General features: G+C 40.3%; 1 protein-coding gene across 4 annotated transcripts in view; it reads right to left on the bottom strand.

Annotated features, from left to right (window-relative positions):
- Positions 1-16,510, bottom strand: part of GRIN3A (glutamate ionotropic receptor NMDA type subunit 3A) — a 150,901-nt gene that overhangs the window by 27,770 nt on the left and 106,621 nt on the right. For all 4 annotated transcript variants that reach the window (XM_025888376.2, XM_073876637.1, XM_025888377.2 and 1 more), the window contains one exon: positions 9,543-9,694. In XM_025888376.2, the coding sequence (XP_025744161.1) occupies positions 9,543-9,694 (152 nt within the window). The remainder of the gene's footprint in view (positions 1-9,542; positions 9,695-16,510) is intronic.

Genomic DNA, 16,510 nt, shown 5'->3' with positions numbered 1-16,510 from the left:
TTTCTCACCTTTTTAGACTTGGTTAATGATGTTTGTGAGGAACAAAAGACATGGCTTTTCTGATAGTTTGTGACACTTCACATTACAGCCACTAGATGGCAATCTTCACACATTTCCAAGCTTTCTGTTTTTTTTCAAGCCAGAATCTTGAGAGCCTGGAAGCAACTACTTATTAGCACAGGGAATAATTAGGGAGGAGTCCCGTTTCATGTGATTCCCCTATAGATTTCAGTGTATGGAAATCTCAAAAAGTGGAAGGAAGACTGTCTCTCACAATAGTCCTAATCAGTTTGAGCACTGTTCATGCCTTTTAGTTGCATAGTAAATAACCATATTCATAAGTATTCATGAGTCTATTGAATGTAACCAAGGGAAAAAGCAAAAACTATTAACAGTATTCCGTCTTGGGTATATTTTATGCCCAAGCATCTTTGGTATACAAAGGAAGAGACCCTTATTCCATGAGCTCTGTTTACTTGGTCATTAACAAGGGTGAAGAGGGCACTGGCTGGAATTAGTTTTCCTTGTGGCAAAATTTCAACTTCTGTCATCTATTGTAAGCAGAGAGCAACAGAGTAACAGTCCCACCTTTGTGATGATGTGGCATGAGAGGAAAGCAACAGGGGACAATTGTAGGGCTCCAGCCTGCCCACCCAGTCACCTGACTTGGAAATACCACTTGGAAATATTACATTTAAAGAAAATAGTTACTGTTGTTTCTTTAAAAATCTGATTTAAGTGCAGCCTAATGGTCTGCACAGGTGTTTCCCCACTCAAACCTAGAAGCTGAGTTGGAAGAAAGGAACCACATGATACGATAATCTGGTTAATTCAGCACTTTGCAAGGTAGAAAATACCAGAATCATGTATTTCTCAAGTCCTCCAGTAAAACAGTCTTCAGTTTTATAACATATGTAAGTAACACATAAAAGAATCTTTACGTTGGAATTGTAAGATGCTTGTTAACTATAAGATGCTCCTGCTTTCTTGGAGATGGGTCCAAAAGGGCGGGTGCACCAACTGTAATTTCCTGCATGTGCTTGTTATTCACCAAATATTTTTTCTTCTGCACACATAACTCTATACTCAGGGGAAGAGGAGGGAATATTTATTAAGCTAAGCATTCTTACTAAAATAGCTCATTAAATATATTTCACTACTTATAGGTAGATTCTATTATTATCCCCAGTTTGGGGGTAAGGATCTGAAGTTTTAGAAGTTGCATGGCTTGCATGGACACACAGGGATGGAGTGGGGTGTCAAACCTCGGTATGTGTCTAATTGGGAGCTGAAATTTTTTCAATTATTTCAGACTGCCTTCCATATGGAGATTTAAAAAGATGTGTCTGCACATCAAAAACTAATGATGTAATGTATGGTGATTAACATAACAATAAAAAAAATTTAAAGAAAGAGCATAAAAAGATGGGTCTGCTCTTTTGGGGGTCACAGGGGAGCTGTAAGGCAGAACACAAGGAAAGGTGGTCATCTACGTATGATGTCAGCATCCCTGAGGAGGTCATAAAGTCCTGTCCATCCAGCATCACTGGGTGCAGTGTCTCTAAAGGGTGGGGCCAAACTGCATTGTTTATAATTTCACGCCTCAGTGTCTTGCTCATGCTCTGACTGGAGGGTTCTTCCCCCGAGAGGGGTTACCTCCTCCAGGAAGCCTTCTCTGATTCATTCTTGCTCTTCCATGAGTGATTCACGGGCTTGCCTTTGTCACTGCTCTATCTTGCATCTTCTCCTGCTGCCCCTGTGATGGTGTGGCGTCGGGGGTTTGTTCACAGGTCTGTCTCCCTGCCTGTGAGTTCTGTACTCATCTCTGCATCAGCTGCCCCTGGTGCAGGGCCGGCACACAGGTGTCCAATACATATCTGCTGATGGATGGATGGATGCATGGATGGAGGAATGAATGAATGAATTCATTTTGGTAGCAGAGTATAAGAAGGTGAGGCATTTTAGAGATTGGCCTCCCTTTCTCCACGCGCAATTCCACTGCACGTCATAAAAGGACACACGTACAGCTTTGTGCTTCTCCAGGTTTCCAGAAAGCACTACCTGGATAGGATCCATCTGACCTTATGCTTGGCTTAAATATTAAACTTAATTACTTAGGCTACGCCAAGGGAAGCACTCAGCTGTCAAGGTGGCTCCCGATACACGGGATTTCAATTTAAAGCAGCCTACAGTCAGCTGGCTCCCGATACACGGGATTTCAATTTAAAGCAGCCTACAGTCATTAATTCTCCTTGCCTCACCATAGCTTTCATCAGGTTGAATAGCAGTGACATTTTAAATTGAACAAGGAAGGGATAGGGATGAGAGGGGCAGGAGACTGTTGAGATGTGACCTAGCCGTCAAGAGCAGAAAAGACCGCACTAAAACCACCCCTCATCTACCCCCATGCCGTTTCCTTGGGGTTTTTAAAGACAAACTGGAAAGAAAACTGACCAGCATTGAAGTTTCTTGATGTGACTTGTGTGATCGATTCGGCTTCCAATGTAGAGTTGACTAACCCTTTCCTCCTCCCAACAAAAAATTAATGGAGGGAAGAATGGATTTACCTGGAGAAAACTCCATTTTCTCAGTGGACAAATATTAAGAAGTTTCATATGGGATGCACATTTTGGTGGTCTGGGGCAGTGGTCAGAGATGGAGAGCCCAGACTGGAGGCCAGCCAGTCTGTCCTTCTCTGGGTCCCAGGATCTGTATCTTTTAGGTCAGGATCCCTCCACACCTGTCATATCAGCCTGGGGACTACAGCATTCTCTAAGCCAAACATGCTACACAGCTCAATCTTAAGGTGAGGAAACAAGCGTCAGAGAACTTTAGTGATGTGCTGAAGGTCACTCAGTTGGTTCATGTCAGAGTCAAGACAAATATGACAACTATCATTCACTCAACACCTATGTTTGTAGATGTCAGGCACTTTTATGTACGTTATCTCTGTTTCTTACACCAAGCCAGGAGCCTCTAAGACTGTTCTCTCCATTGAGCAGAGGAAACTTAGAGAGGTTAAGTAGTTTGTGTTCATGATGTTTTGATGTACCTTTGTGATGTAGATAATTTTGAAACGGGTTATTTTTACATTTGCACCTCCACAGTGCTCTTGAAAACAAACCATTGAACTTCAGCTTTAAGAAACAAACTAATGATGAGCTTAGCAGACATCTCACTTCATTCCTTCCCAGTCGTCCCGTCCCTTTTTAGATGAAGTTCAGGACTGGGGAGGCCATGGATGCAGTAATTTCAAGGATGGAATGAAGGTCAAGTTGAGGATGAGCTCAGAGATGGAATGGTGCAAAGTTTCCTATTGTGCACTTTCCTTGATATTAAGAAACACTGAAAAGTACAATGACGGACTTTTATACTGTTCCAAACTTTACTTCTCCTTTTCCTTACACCACGTAATCAAGGCCTCTGAATTCCAGCGATGGAACTCCTTTCATGGCAAAGTTCAACTTCCTGCTTAGTATGTATTTGTTTACCTCAGCACTCAACAAGGAGACCCTTGGATTCAGAGGCAGAAAACCCTCTAACAATCCAGCAAGATACGGATTCAGCTGAAGTTGAGAGAGGTTATGTAACCTTTCCAAGGACATAAAGCGCCTCCTCATAGTCATGGTAGAGCCAGGGTGGCCTGGCTTCCAAGATCAGCGTTGTCCTGGTGGTTGTACTTCTCTTCTCTTTCTGACCAAGGCCAGGCATGAGCTGTTTATCTCCCTGCGGGCTGGACCTGTGTTTGGGTGCAGACGCTGCACATTCTCAGATGGTCAGGCTGCGGGCACAGGCCTCTAGCAGTCCCATCCCCATCTTCATCCGCCATGAGGGTTTGTGCTGGACATTCTTTTGCCCTTCCAGATCCACTCCCCACCTTTCTCCATCCAGCTTTGTGCCCTGAGGAGGTCCTCTGTGGACCACACTGACAGGCTCCCTTGACCTAAGGCCATGGTAGGAGATGAAGAGGTTAGAAGAGCTGAGGTCAGGTATTTATTCTCTGGCCATCTCCCAGCCCAGGTCACTGCGGGTTGGCTATGTTCCTCGTCAAAGACTACAGCTGCTGTTAGAAAGCCCTCTGCTGTCCCCTCCCCCCGGGTTCTAGGAATGGCTCTCTCCCTTTTTTCCTTTGAGCCTCGATGTGGTAATTGCTCCTCCACTTTACTTGCCTTGGGAGAATGTACTCTTTCTGTTGGTTTCCTTAAACCATACCTTTGCAAATGGTTTCTTGGAAATTCCTCGGACTCTTTGAGTGTGCTATCCATTCTCTGCCAAGACCACTACTTCCTCTCCTTCTTTGCTATTTGCAGTTGGTTGAAAGTTTCAACCAATTATTTATTTGATCCATTATTTAAAAGAGACTTTCAAAAAAAAGATATCATCATAGATCTTAATTTCTTGAAGAATCTTGGGAGTTTGCTAAACTGTAATCTGCCACCTTCCTTTGCCTGGTTTGCAAATAAGAGATTTCACAAAACGGTTGCTCTGGAACTCTAAATTCACTCAGTGACTTTACCAAAAAATAGCATTTTTCTTTTCTGAATCAAAAGAAAATGGAGGAACTTAAAGTCTGCCATATGTTTTCCCCAGTGGAACTGAGTGCCAATGAGTCTGCCATGGGCACAGGCAGAGTTGTGCTAGGAGGACCATGGAGAAACATCTGAGGTCGATTTAAAATTCCTCTCTGAGAATTGCCAGAGTCCGGTGGGCAGAACTGGACCTGCAATTTTCTAGGCGACCCTGGCGACCAGATAAAGCCCTGGAATTCAAAACAATGAGTTTATCTTCCAGAGAGACTGCAGCTGGAGAGCTCTGGGGTTGCCAAGAGATGGAAGGTGAATAGATCAAGGTTCTCACAGGGGACAAAGTACTAATGTCCAATTACCAGAAATAGGAAGAAAAAGCATCTTTCATGTTGTGTTATGAGGTGGCCAGATTACTCATTAGCCAAACTAGGATATTTTTTCGGAGGGCAAGGGTGTTCAATTACCCTGTGGCAACATATATAGGCTGGGACTTGATCTGGGAAATGGGAGGTCAGGTCAGAAATAAACAGAGGAACGTCTTCCTCAAGAGCCCCGGTTGGGAGAGGTGCCCTCCAGGACATACCTGCGTCTCATCAGAGAGCAGTTATTGCATAAACCAGGAGCTGCCATAGTGCAGAGCACCGTTCTTCAGAAAGAATAGCTCCATGTGTGTTCAGAACGTTCCCTGAGGCTCGGGGAGGCTTTCTTACCACCACGCACACAAAATCTTCTTTCATTTCGGTCTCTGAGGTTCTAATTAAGAGAATACATCTCTTCCACTCTCTTCACTCCTACCTCTCTCCCCTTCCAAATTCAGCTGATCTGTGGGCTGTCTTAACAACCATAACTTGATCCTGATGTCAGTCTCTTATCCAACTCCTCCTGGCTCACTACATCCAGAATTTCCCCAAATCCCCCTCTGAATTTGGCTTCTGCTGATTATTTGTTATTCAAAATCCGTCTACTTATTTGTCCACACTTAATTTGGTTTTGTTTGAGATTACTGATAAGTCCACACAGTCCTGGAACATTTATGGTGAAACTTCAAAATCCTTAACATAAGTGACCTTGTGGTTAGCATATTTGGGCAAAATCCTTAACATAAGTGACCTTGTGGTTAGCATATTTGGGCATAAAAAGCTCAGTATTTTACAAGCATTATCTGACTTAATTTTTACCCCAATCCTATAAAGTCCCCCAATTTGCAGAAGATGAGGCTCAGAATGGCCAAGTAACATAACACAGAGCTGAAAGGGTTCAAATCCAGAACTGTCTCCAAAGCCCCTGTTTTCAACCATGATGCTATACTGTAAAGAATGTCAATATTCTTCTCTCAGGATAATATAAAGGGAAACCATCCTCACTGGATCAAAGCTGGGAGGGCTCTTGCAGATGATAAAATCCAAATACTTGACTGTATAGATGAATGGAAGTGGGTGGGATGAGAGGAAGCAACTTTTTCCATCGATTGAGTGGGTGTAGAAGAGGTGGGTGATTGCTTATTCAGCATCCATTCTCCCATCTCCACCTTCCTAAGGGAATCCTGCTTTTGTTTAGGTCTTCTCTATGCGATCATGTATTTCAAGGGAAGCTGGCCCATCTTCAGTCCAAGAGGATGAGTCATGACTGGTCTAATCTATCATGATGACCTCATTCCCCTCACGCTGACTGCATTATGCAGGGCAGATGACACCATTTTGGCCAATGACACATGAGGAAATCCACTGAGGGTCTTTGGGGGAAGGTTTCCTCACTTCTAAAAAGAGCTGCAGGAAGACAGCTGAAGATATCTATGAACCTCAGGCAATTCTCCTGATGGAGGGAGAGGAGCTATGAACACTTCCATTATTTACTACTTACTGTGTCAGTTTTCTTACTAGGTCTTTCCAAAAATGATCTCCTCTTCTCAGAACAAAATAGCAAGACAGGTTTTATCATATTCATTCATGGATGAGGAAACTCAGATCTAATAGCAGTTAAGTCATTCAGTGGTTAATTGGTAGATTCAGGATACAAGTTCATAAATGTATGGCTTCAAATTTATCATGCTTTGTAGTAGCTCTTTTCATACTCGAATAAATAGATTTATGTTAGTCTCCAAAAGGACATTCCCCTCTATGTGCCCGGTGGAGTTAGGTTCTCTGAGTCTGCAGAACTCTGCACCCTCAAAGGCTTGTCCAGTGGAGTCAGATAGTCCCTCCAGCTGATACCTGTCTGATGGTCCTCTGAAATGACAACAGCCTAGAGGTGTGCGTGTGATCAAGGAGGTGCAAATCATTCCATTTGGCTGGCTCTGGGGACATGACTGCGAAGCTCCTTTTGTCATGTCTAATGTCTTGCTGTCGACTTTGAATCTCTTGGAGATTCTGGCATGAGTTAGCCATGGTCACAGTGAACGGTAGAAAACACCAAGTGAGGGGCGCCTGGGTGGCCCAGTTGGTTAAGCGACTGCCTTCAGCTCAGGTCATGATCTCAGGGTCGTGGGATCGAGCCCCGCATCAGGCTCCCTGCTCGGCGGGAAGCCTGCCTCTCCCTCTGACCCTCCCCCTGCTTGTGTTCCCTCTCTCGCTGTCTCTCTCTCTCTGTCAATTAAATAAATAAATAAAATCTTAAAAAAAAAAAAACCCACGAAGTGATTGTTGCTTTGTACAACTGAAGCAACTGGTTTGTTTGCTTTCTTGGCTGACTTAATTCAGCTGACCAGTATAAGACCGATTTTACTTCTTTTAGAAAAAGCCATGCAAACCTCTCCAAATAAAGATAAAAAGGCCTGCCTAACAGGGCTGTAGAAGGAACCAATGAGTTAATTTCCCTAATACAGCTTTGGTCACATGGTAAGAAACAAAACAGGCTAGTTCCCTAATTCCCCATTTTCCTCTTTGCTTCCTTTAAATCTTTGCTCTATGACTATCTTCTCAATGAGATATGATATGAGGTTAAAAAGGAAGATATGATTCAGATTGGAACAGGGATTATGGGTAGGCTCTGGAGAAGTGAGATTTCAGCTGGGATTTTATAATGAGAGGCATTCGCTGGTAAATGGCAGGGGTAAGAGTATTTGGGAAGAAGGATGTAACAGCATGTGCCAAGATGTCAAGACAGAAGCCACTGGCATGTCTCTATCTAAAATGACCACTGTAGGGGCGCCTGGGTGGGTCAGTTGGTTAAGGGACTGCCTTCAGCTCAGGTGATGATCCTGAAGTCCCGGGATTGAGTCCCACATTGGGCTCCCTGCTCAGCAGGGGGTCTGCTTCTCCCTCTGACCCTCTTCCCTCTCGTGCTCTCTGTCTCTCATTCTCTCTCTCTCTCTCTCAAATAAATAAATAAAATAAAATCTTTAAAAAAAATAAAAAAAAATAAAATGACCACTGTGGGGACTCCTGGGTGGCTCAGTTGGTTGAGCATCCAACTCTTGGTTTTGGCTCAGGTCATGATCTCCGGGCCATGAGATCAAGCCCCACGTCAGGCTCCGGGCTCAGTGTGGAGTCTGCTTGAGAGCCTCTTCCTCTGCCCCTCCCCCCACTTGCATGCACTCTTTCTCTCTCTCAAATAAATAAATAAATAAATAAATACATCTTTTAAAAAATAAATTAAATGACCATGGTGGTGGGGCTGTAGTGAGTCAGGAGGAATGTGGCATGAGATGAGACTGAAGATGTAGGCAGGCTCAAGTCCCACAGGGCACTGTAGGCCACGTTCTGCATTTCAGATTGTTCCCTAATTCACATGGCAGCCCAATGCAGACTTCTAAGCAAAAGAGTGATCTGCTGTGTGGAAAACAAATTGGAGAAAGGCAGGAATGTAAACAGAGAGCAGTTAGGAGACTTCTGCAGTGGTCCAGATGAGGGATGAGGGCTTGAACTAGAGTGATGACAGTGAAGATGCTGATAAATGGGCATACTTGAGACATATTTTATAGAAGGGAAAAGTATGGCTTGTTGATGGATGCAGAAGGTGAGATGTGGGAGGCATGAAGGATCCTTGGCAGTTTCTGGAATGAGTAACTGAATGGACGGAGGCATCATTACCTAAGATGTGAAGCACAGGAGGAAAAGCAGTTTTAGGAGAGAAGATCAAGGTTCAGTTTTTGACAAGTTAAATGTGAGATGCCTGTAGGATATTCAAGTGGGGATGTCAAACGGGAAGATAGGCATATGGTTCCGGAGCTCAGAAGAGTCTGTGTAGAAATACAAATTTGCCAAAATAGAGGATATCGGAAGTCATTATTGTTGTTGGCTGTAGTATGGGTTTTTGTTTTTGTTTTTTTAATGTCTGGCTGACCTTGTACTAGTTTTTTTGGCTTCTCTCTTAAATACCTGAACCTATGGTTCTTGTTACATCTTTTAGTCTCCTATCTCAATTATCTACTTTGATGGTTTCTTTCTAATCACATTGTAAAGGCAGAGCACTGCAATAGAAAGATGTAGATTCTATTTGTGTGCCTTGGGCAAATCACTTAGGTTCTCTAGGTATTAGTTTCTCATCTGTAAAAGAAAGGTATTGGTTGTTTTCAGTTTAAAAAAATCTATGATTCAGTAATCTAAGAATTACCCATAAGGTGTATCTACTTTTCTAAACCCACAAAGGATTCATGGTTGGACCATTGGGAAATTAGCTTTGATTAGATCTTGAAAGATATTCTGAAGTCCACATCATGTCCAGCAATTAACAGTTAAACCAAACACTGTTAATGACAATCTCAGATACTATTGCTGTAATTTGAACAGCGTTTCTTCTGCACTTGTGGATACAGCATATAGAAAAAGAGTGGAAATTCAGACATTTATTCATCAAAATAACATCAAGTTTTAATCGAAGACGAACTTGTCTTATTGAAAATTCCTACCGGAATGGGCACTCTTCAAGTGAAGTTAGGAGTAATGCAAATATCATGGTGAGTTCTAGTAGATGTAATAGCCTAGATTATTGACCACAGGACACATGTAACAGCATTTCTTCATAGTCTTCAAGGTAAAGCAATACAAAGCATCAACATGATCAGCACTTTTTCCTTACCTCAGTGACAGCAAAGCTTCTCTTTCCACAGGGAACCACCTTGTACCACTTGTCATGCAACACATCCATAAACCCATGTGACTTGTATTGACTGATTAGCTCGGATATATTGGAGGTCAGTGGAGAGTTGGGTGGGAGACCAATGCCATACCCTAGAAGAAAATATAATCTGAGATCAGCTTTTCATCTGAGAGGATCCTAAGGGGTGTCACCACACTTGTGTGATATTGCCATCAGCTCTGGTACCAAGGGTAGGGTAAGCTTTCAGCATCTTTCCTTCTTCAAAGGACTCAGAGAGGTCCAAGGTATGATTACTATGCATCTGCTGCCAGGCGCCTCGGTGGCTCAGTTGGTTATGCATCTGCTGCCTTTCTGAGTAGAAGAGATGAATCTGGAAAGGAGAGAAATGGGCTGTGCACTGTGTTCCAGTGGTACACTGTATTCCAAGATAATTTTGAGATGATACCTTTGAAGCCTTTACCAGGACTAGGATTCCCTATGCACCTCTCCTAGAATCCCTCCTCTGAACCTTTAACACACAAAACTGGATTAAATATAATCTCTGGTTTATGACATTCTCTCATCATTGGTCATGCATCACCCTCTTTTACTTTTGTCAGTTTTTTAAAATTATTATTATTTAAGACCTTTATTAATGGGTGCTTGCTGTTTGTTGACTTTTCTGAAAAAAATCAAGTTGTAAACTTTTATGACAAATTAAAAATGAGGTTCTTAAAAATCTCAACTTGACCAGATATGAAACAATTTAAAAACCTTTAAAGGTGTTTTGAGAAAAACCAGGCATTTTTTTTTAAACACGTTTGTCATTACCAAAAAGAGACGTTTTTAGGTAAAAATAATAAAAATCCCATGCTGCATAGATAATGCAGATAGTTCTATTTATCTGGTCAATGGGCAAAAAGCAAGCACTTAAGGTCTTCAGCTCCAATCTTTTGTTCATTTCTTATTGCTGGAATTTCATCCAACACGAAGAAATGAAGATGAAATTCCAGCAATACTTTTGTCAGTTTTTTAATAATGAGACCATGTGAACATACAGTATATAGCATGAGAATTAAAACATCCACAAAAACTTGTTTCCCCCCCAAAAAAAAGAGTCTGGTATGACCAAGTGTGGGAGAAAATGTAGGTCCATAAGATCACTTATATGTTGCTTCTATGAATACAAATTAATATAATCATTGTGGAAAATAATTTGCTATTTTTTTTTAAGATTTTACTTATTTATTTGACAGAGAGAGAGAGGGAGAGACAGAGCACAAGCAGGGGGAACAGCAGCGTGAGGGAGAAGCAGGCTCTCCGCGGAGCAGGGAGCCTGACGCGGGGCTCGATCCCAGGACCCTGGGATCATGACCTGAGCTGAAGGCAGACGCTTAACAATCTGAGCCACCCAGGTGCTCCAAAATAGTTTGCTATTATTTTGTATAGTTGAACACTTATATGCTCTAAGACCAATAATTTTAAGTACATTTCTAAAGAGCTCCTCTACAAACACACCAGGAGATATGTACCAGAATGTTCTTAAAGGCACTGTTCATAATAGTAAAAATTTGGAAACAACTCAAATGTTCTTTGACAAGAGAATGGGTAAATAAATTGTAGAATACTACATAATTGGAATAGTATATAGTGTGAAACATATGAATTAGAATTACATGGGATACTATGGATGACTCCAAGCAATCCTGAGTAAAAAAGATCAGTCCCAGATGATTACAGCATGAATCCATTGTGTAAATGTAAACACATTCAAAACGAAATAGTATATTTTTAGGAATACATATGTATGTGGCAAAAGTAAAGTTAGAAGAAAAGCAAGGAACTAATAAGCCAAATATCCAGGACAGTGGTTATTTAAGGCAAGAGAGGCAGGGGAAAGGATGAAGGAGGAGCACAAAGGGGGATGTAATGTGTTGTCAGAGTTTTTTTTTTTTTTTTAAAGATTTTATTTATTTATTTCAGAGACAGAATGAGAGATAGAAAGCATGAGAGGGAAGAGGGTCAGAGGGAGAAGCAGACTCCCTGCCGAGTAGGAAGCCCGATGTGGGACTCGATCCCGGGACTCCAGGATCATGACCTGAGCCGAAGGCAGCTGCTTAACCAACTGAGCCACCCAGGCGCCCTGTTGTCAGAGTTTTATTAATCACCTGGACTATGTACCCTCGCTCTATGTGGCTTTACTTCCTTCCCAAACTGTTAATTCACTGTTAAGCTCTTTGACGAGCCATGTGAAAGAGCTAATTAACTACATTTTGTCTTTAGCTATTGGACAGCGGAGTCAAAAAAAGATATTTTGAGGAAGATAAATTAGGAGTATAGCTTGTTCTTTTTTCACTGATCAAAACTAAAAGGCTGTCAAGAATTCAAAGATACTTCATAAAAACAAATACTTGCTCTAATTATTCTACCTTACAATTTATTTCCAAGGACATTAGTTTTTGTTCCATTTTTTATTGTGTGTACACAAATCCTTTTTTTTAAAAAAAATGAGGCCTGAGATGTGTTTATAACCAATAAAAGAGAAGAAATAAATAATGCAGAATACATTTTTGAGTTTTAAAGAGCTGTATGGTTTTTTTTTCCCCCCTGATAATTTTGTTTGTTCCCTAACAATGGCAAGCCAGGGAAGTGATGACAATGTCAAGAGCATGATTAGAATTTTCCATTCAAAGAGCTATTTTGAGTGCCTACTTTGTGCCTAGTAGTTTGGCTTGAAAAGCAAGACCAACAATAAAAAACTTTACATAGGCAGCCTGTTCTTCTGCTGATGTTATCATTAAATAACATTTTTTATAATGGGTAACTAACCATAAGGAAGTAACCAGTTTTCTTTAGAAACTTTTATTATAATGAATGCTATTGACAACTCAGCTGCAAGTTCATTCTTTCAGTACTTATTTACATGTCAGGCACAACACTAGTCATGTGTATAGTAATATTCAATGACTTACTGACTCATGCATTCATCACTCACTCATTCAACAAATATTTACTGAGTGACTAGGCACTGTGTTAAGTGATCAGGATTTAGCAGTGAGCAAGACAGATACAGGCCCTGCCATCATTGAGTGTATACGTTATTATTGCACTATGTAATGATTATTTCATTACAAGTGAGATAAATGCCATGAGAGAGAAGAACTGGGGCATATATAACATAGAGTAGGAGGACTTGGAACTATCTGATGGAAGTGGGTTGATCTTCAGGATAACCAGACCAGGTTTGCTGAATATTACTGTATTTCCCCCCTGAGGCAATAATTTTCAACAACAATTTCTGATATGTATTGAGAGATTACCATATACTATGTGCTATAATAAACTTTGTATGTACCTTATCCCATTTTGTAGATCATGCAACTAGACTAAGATTGTACACTAGACTGTGGTATGTAGTTGAGTTAAATCACTCTGGAAATTTAATTAACAAGAACTAGAACATATTGAGTCCTACTGTGTACCAGATAATATCCCACACGTGTCTAATCCCTATAAGAATTTACGCATGATATGTATTACTTTAGGACTTAAAGAGTGAATAATAAACTGCCCAAGGTCACACAGCTCGTACATGGCAAAGCTAGCATTTGAAAGTAGGTCTGTTTGAGTCTAAAACCAATTCTCTTTCCACTGTGTCCAGAGTAGCATGTGACCAAGACAAGGGAATACTTGGCCTATTTCCTCCCCTCCAACACAGGCTCTATCACTACAATCCTGTTGACGTAATCTCCCGAAACCAGGCAATTCAGTAAAGAAACCACAATCATCTAAACTGACAGTTGGTTTTCAGCAGACAAAATACATATTATTCATGGGCAAATTTTGTTTATAAACTTTTCAGTAAGTTGTAGAAATAAAGTGTAAGTACTGCCCTACCTGGTACATGATATTACATAGAAGAGAAATTAACTAGCAAGGACACCCCCTGACTATATTGTTTCTTCTAAAAATTGTCTCAAAGCCAACAATTCCAGCCCAGCTTAGTGTAATAATGGCAGAAATGTTTTCATTTGATACGCACTTATTGCACACCTATTCATCTATTCATTAATTCCACAAACATGTGTTGAATGCTTATTCTGTGCCAGATACCCCGCCAAGGACTCTAGAGGTTTCCAAGTTAACTCAGACACCAATTCTATCCTTATGAAGCTATGGGAGCGATGAGGCAGACATAAATAACTAGACAACATGGGAGAAAGTTACAGTACTTTTCTGGAAAACAAGATAGATGATGCATAAATTCAATAAAGGTCAAATATGAAAACTAGATGCAATGAGGAGGATGGATACAACTTTATGGAGTTCAGAGGAATGAGAACTTGCTACCCAATGGGAGGATGAGAGGAGGCATCTTAGATTGATTCTTGATAGTGGCATTTGGGGTAGATGAGACAGAAATATGTGATGCAAAGTTTAAAAAACTGGAATTAATACTTATGATAAATCTATGTAATTCTAAGAATAGAATTTTTGGCACTACAACGAAAGTATTAAAAATGCCTTAGGGAAAAAGCTATGTTGAAGTTGCAGGGACATTTATAAAAAATTGCTACATAGGAAATAATAAATATTAAATCACTCTACTCCATCACGTCAAGGTTAATTTGCAATTGACTGCTAAAAATAGATTACTGTCCTTTTAAATTCTCTATTTTAATACATATATTGAGTATTGACATTTAAATGATTATTAGCATCAATAATTATTATGAGCTAATTAAAACAAACTATGCATATAGAACAAGGGGAGAAATTTCTCATAGGAAAAAAAGTTATGTGGTGATTAGATGAGGTATTTGTTAAAAGACATAAAAATCCATTTTATTCAGAAACATAAAATAGTAAAACTTTGAAGGTTTCATTTCTGTCCTCTTTATCAGTTGCTTTTCAAATTTGATTGTGTTCATTGGTCAAAGAATTCTTATTTTTAAATTGCTGACTCAACCTAGCAGCTTGAGTTGCTTTCATTATCATTAGAAACGTGGCTTTGCAATAAAGACGAGGTTGACTATTTTGTGGTTGATGGATGAAGCAAAATGGAATCCTTCAACCCTAAAGATGAAGGCATCAGGCACCCTGGAAATTGGATACAGCTTAATAGCCCAAGAGAACAATTTTCAGAACAGAATCCTGATCTTTTCCCCATGGATAAATCAGCTTTACTCAGCTAAGAGTGGGGGAAATATATTTTGGCTAGCAAATGTATAGTTGGAAATTCACAGACTAAAAGAATCTTCCTGAAATGTAGTTGGGTAATAGATATTTTGAAAATTAGATCTTAGATAGGGTTAAAAAGGCTTCAGGAAAGAAAGATTAATTCATTTTTGCTGTTTGTCCTTGGAATATCACATTTAGCTACTCTGGGGCAATTGTTGAGAACATATTGTAATAGTCCCAACTGTAGAGTAGACTTTAAAAATGGGTTTCCCTTACCCCCAGCACATGAGAGTGGAAGAGAAGTGTGTGGGAGAAGCTGAGATATGTGAGGGCTATCTATCCTAGGATAATTTTCTGGGGAATCAGTCTCAGTCTATTAATTCAATATACTGAATAATAAAAATTTACTGGGCACTCCGTGCTTGTCCATGCTTCACATGCATTATTTCACTTAACCTTCACAACTCCACTCTAGATGTGGTATTCATAGACCCATTATGCAGATGAGGGCCCTGTAGAACAGATAAAATGACTTGTCCCATGGGGCACAGTCAGTAACAGCAACTCTATTCTCACCCAAGCACTCAGACTCCAGAGCTAGTGCTCCAAGCACTGTACTAAATAATTAGTGGGAAGCAAGTAAAAGAACAAACTCAAAAAACAGGCAAAGATCTTTGGCAGAAAGGTCACAAATCATTACCATGCTGTTCCATTACTCTTTCTTCCCGTTTGACCTTTATTGTCAGCTAACCCCAAGGCACAAATTTGGGACATGTATTCATTTATCTTAACACTTTCTTTTTTTCCAGAGCACACTATACATCTTTGTGTCCCTGGTATATGGCATTTAACATGACGAAAGACTTTCCACAGGCTTCTGAATTCTGAAGTTTCCATTTGCTGTGCTGAGTCCTCAGGAAAAGGTTTCAAACTCAAAGTGGAGCCACTGGCTCACACTGGCCCCTCCTTTACCTTTTAAGCCTAAATAAATGCATTATGGTGGAGTTGGGATAGGTGAGCAGTTATCATGAGGAGCTGGTGTGATATCAGTACTATATAAAGTGAACGTAGATTCAACCTGAAGCAATCAATAGACTCACCCTTCCCTCCTAAGTTCCTGGAGCCAGGGAAGCACTTGGGAAAGTATATGCAGTTATCAGGGTCCCTTGATGAACTGCATCATGCATCAGTCTGTGAATTAGATACTTATTTCAAATTTAACCTCATGAGTTACATAATAGGTAATACACCATCTATTACATAACTGTTATTACACAGCAGATACAGATACATCTATACAACATTCCTGTAAGCTAAAAGGGTAAGAATTGTTTGTAAATTGCTTTCATGACATTTTTATGCCTCTAAAGTCTGATTAATTAATAAGTCCACATTTTTATAAGTTCAAGAAACATAAATGTTGTCAAAGCATATAATATTTTCAAAAATTTTATCGAGAGAAATATTCCCTAAAAATTTATGAGATTAACATTTTTTTTAAAAAGCAGTAATCAAGACTTTTGCTACTATCTCTACCACATTGTTGTTTGTAACTTGTAAGTATCCTCCGTTTGTGTTTCACCAAGTTCTGTCTTCAGGCTGTGAACTTGGTGGCAGGGGCAGTACTGAATTAAATTTTCTGATTTGCACCTCACCCAGAATAAACCAGCAGTGGTTTTTTTTAGAATAAACCAACAACGAAGGGAATGCTTTCTATTCAAATCGGTAGTCTTTCTGTTCTCTTGCCGAAGAGCTCTTTCATGCACCATTTTGTGCTTATCCCCTTT

This window comes from Callorhinus ursinus, unplaced genomic scaffold, assembly GCF_003265705.2.
Source record: "Callorhinus ursinus isolate GAN/ISIS: 27379988/994484 unplaced genomic scaffold, GSC_fseal_2.0 scaffold24, whole genome shotgun sequence".
Taxonomy (NCBI): domain Eukaryota; kingdom Metazoa; phylum Chordata; class Mammalia; order Carnivora; family Otariidae; genus Callorhinus; species Callorhinus ursinus.
Note: the sequence above shows the minus strand (reverse complement) of the source record. Positions and strands in the feature narration are given on the sequence as shown.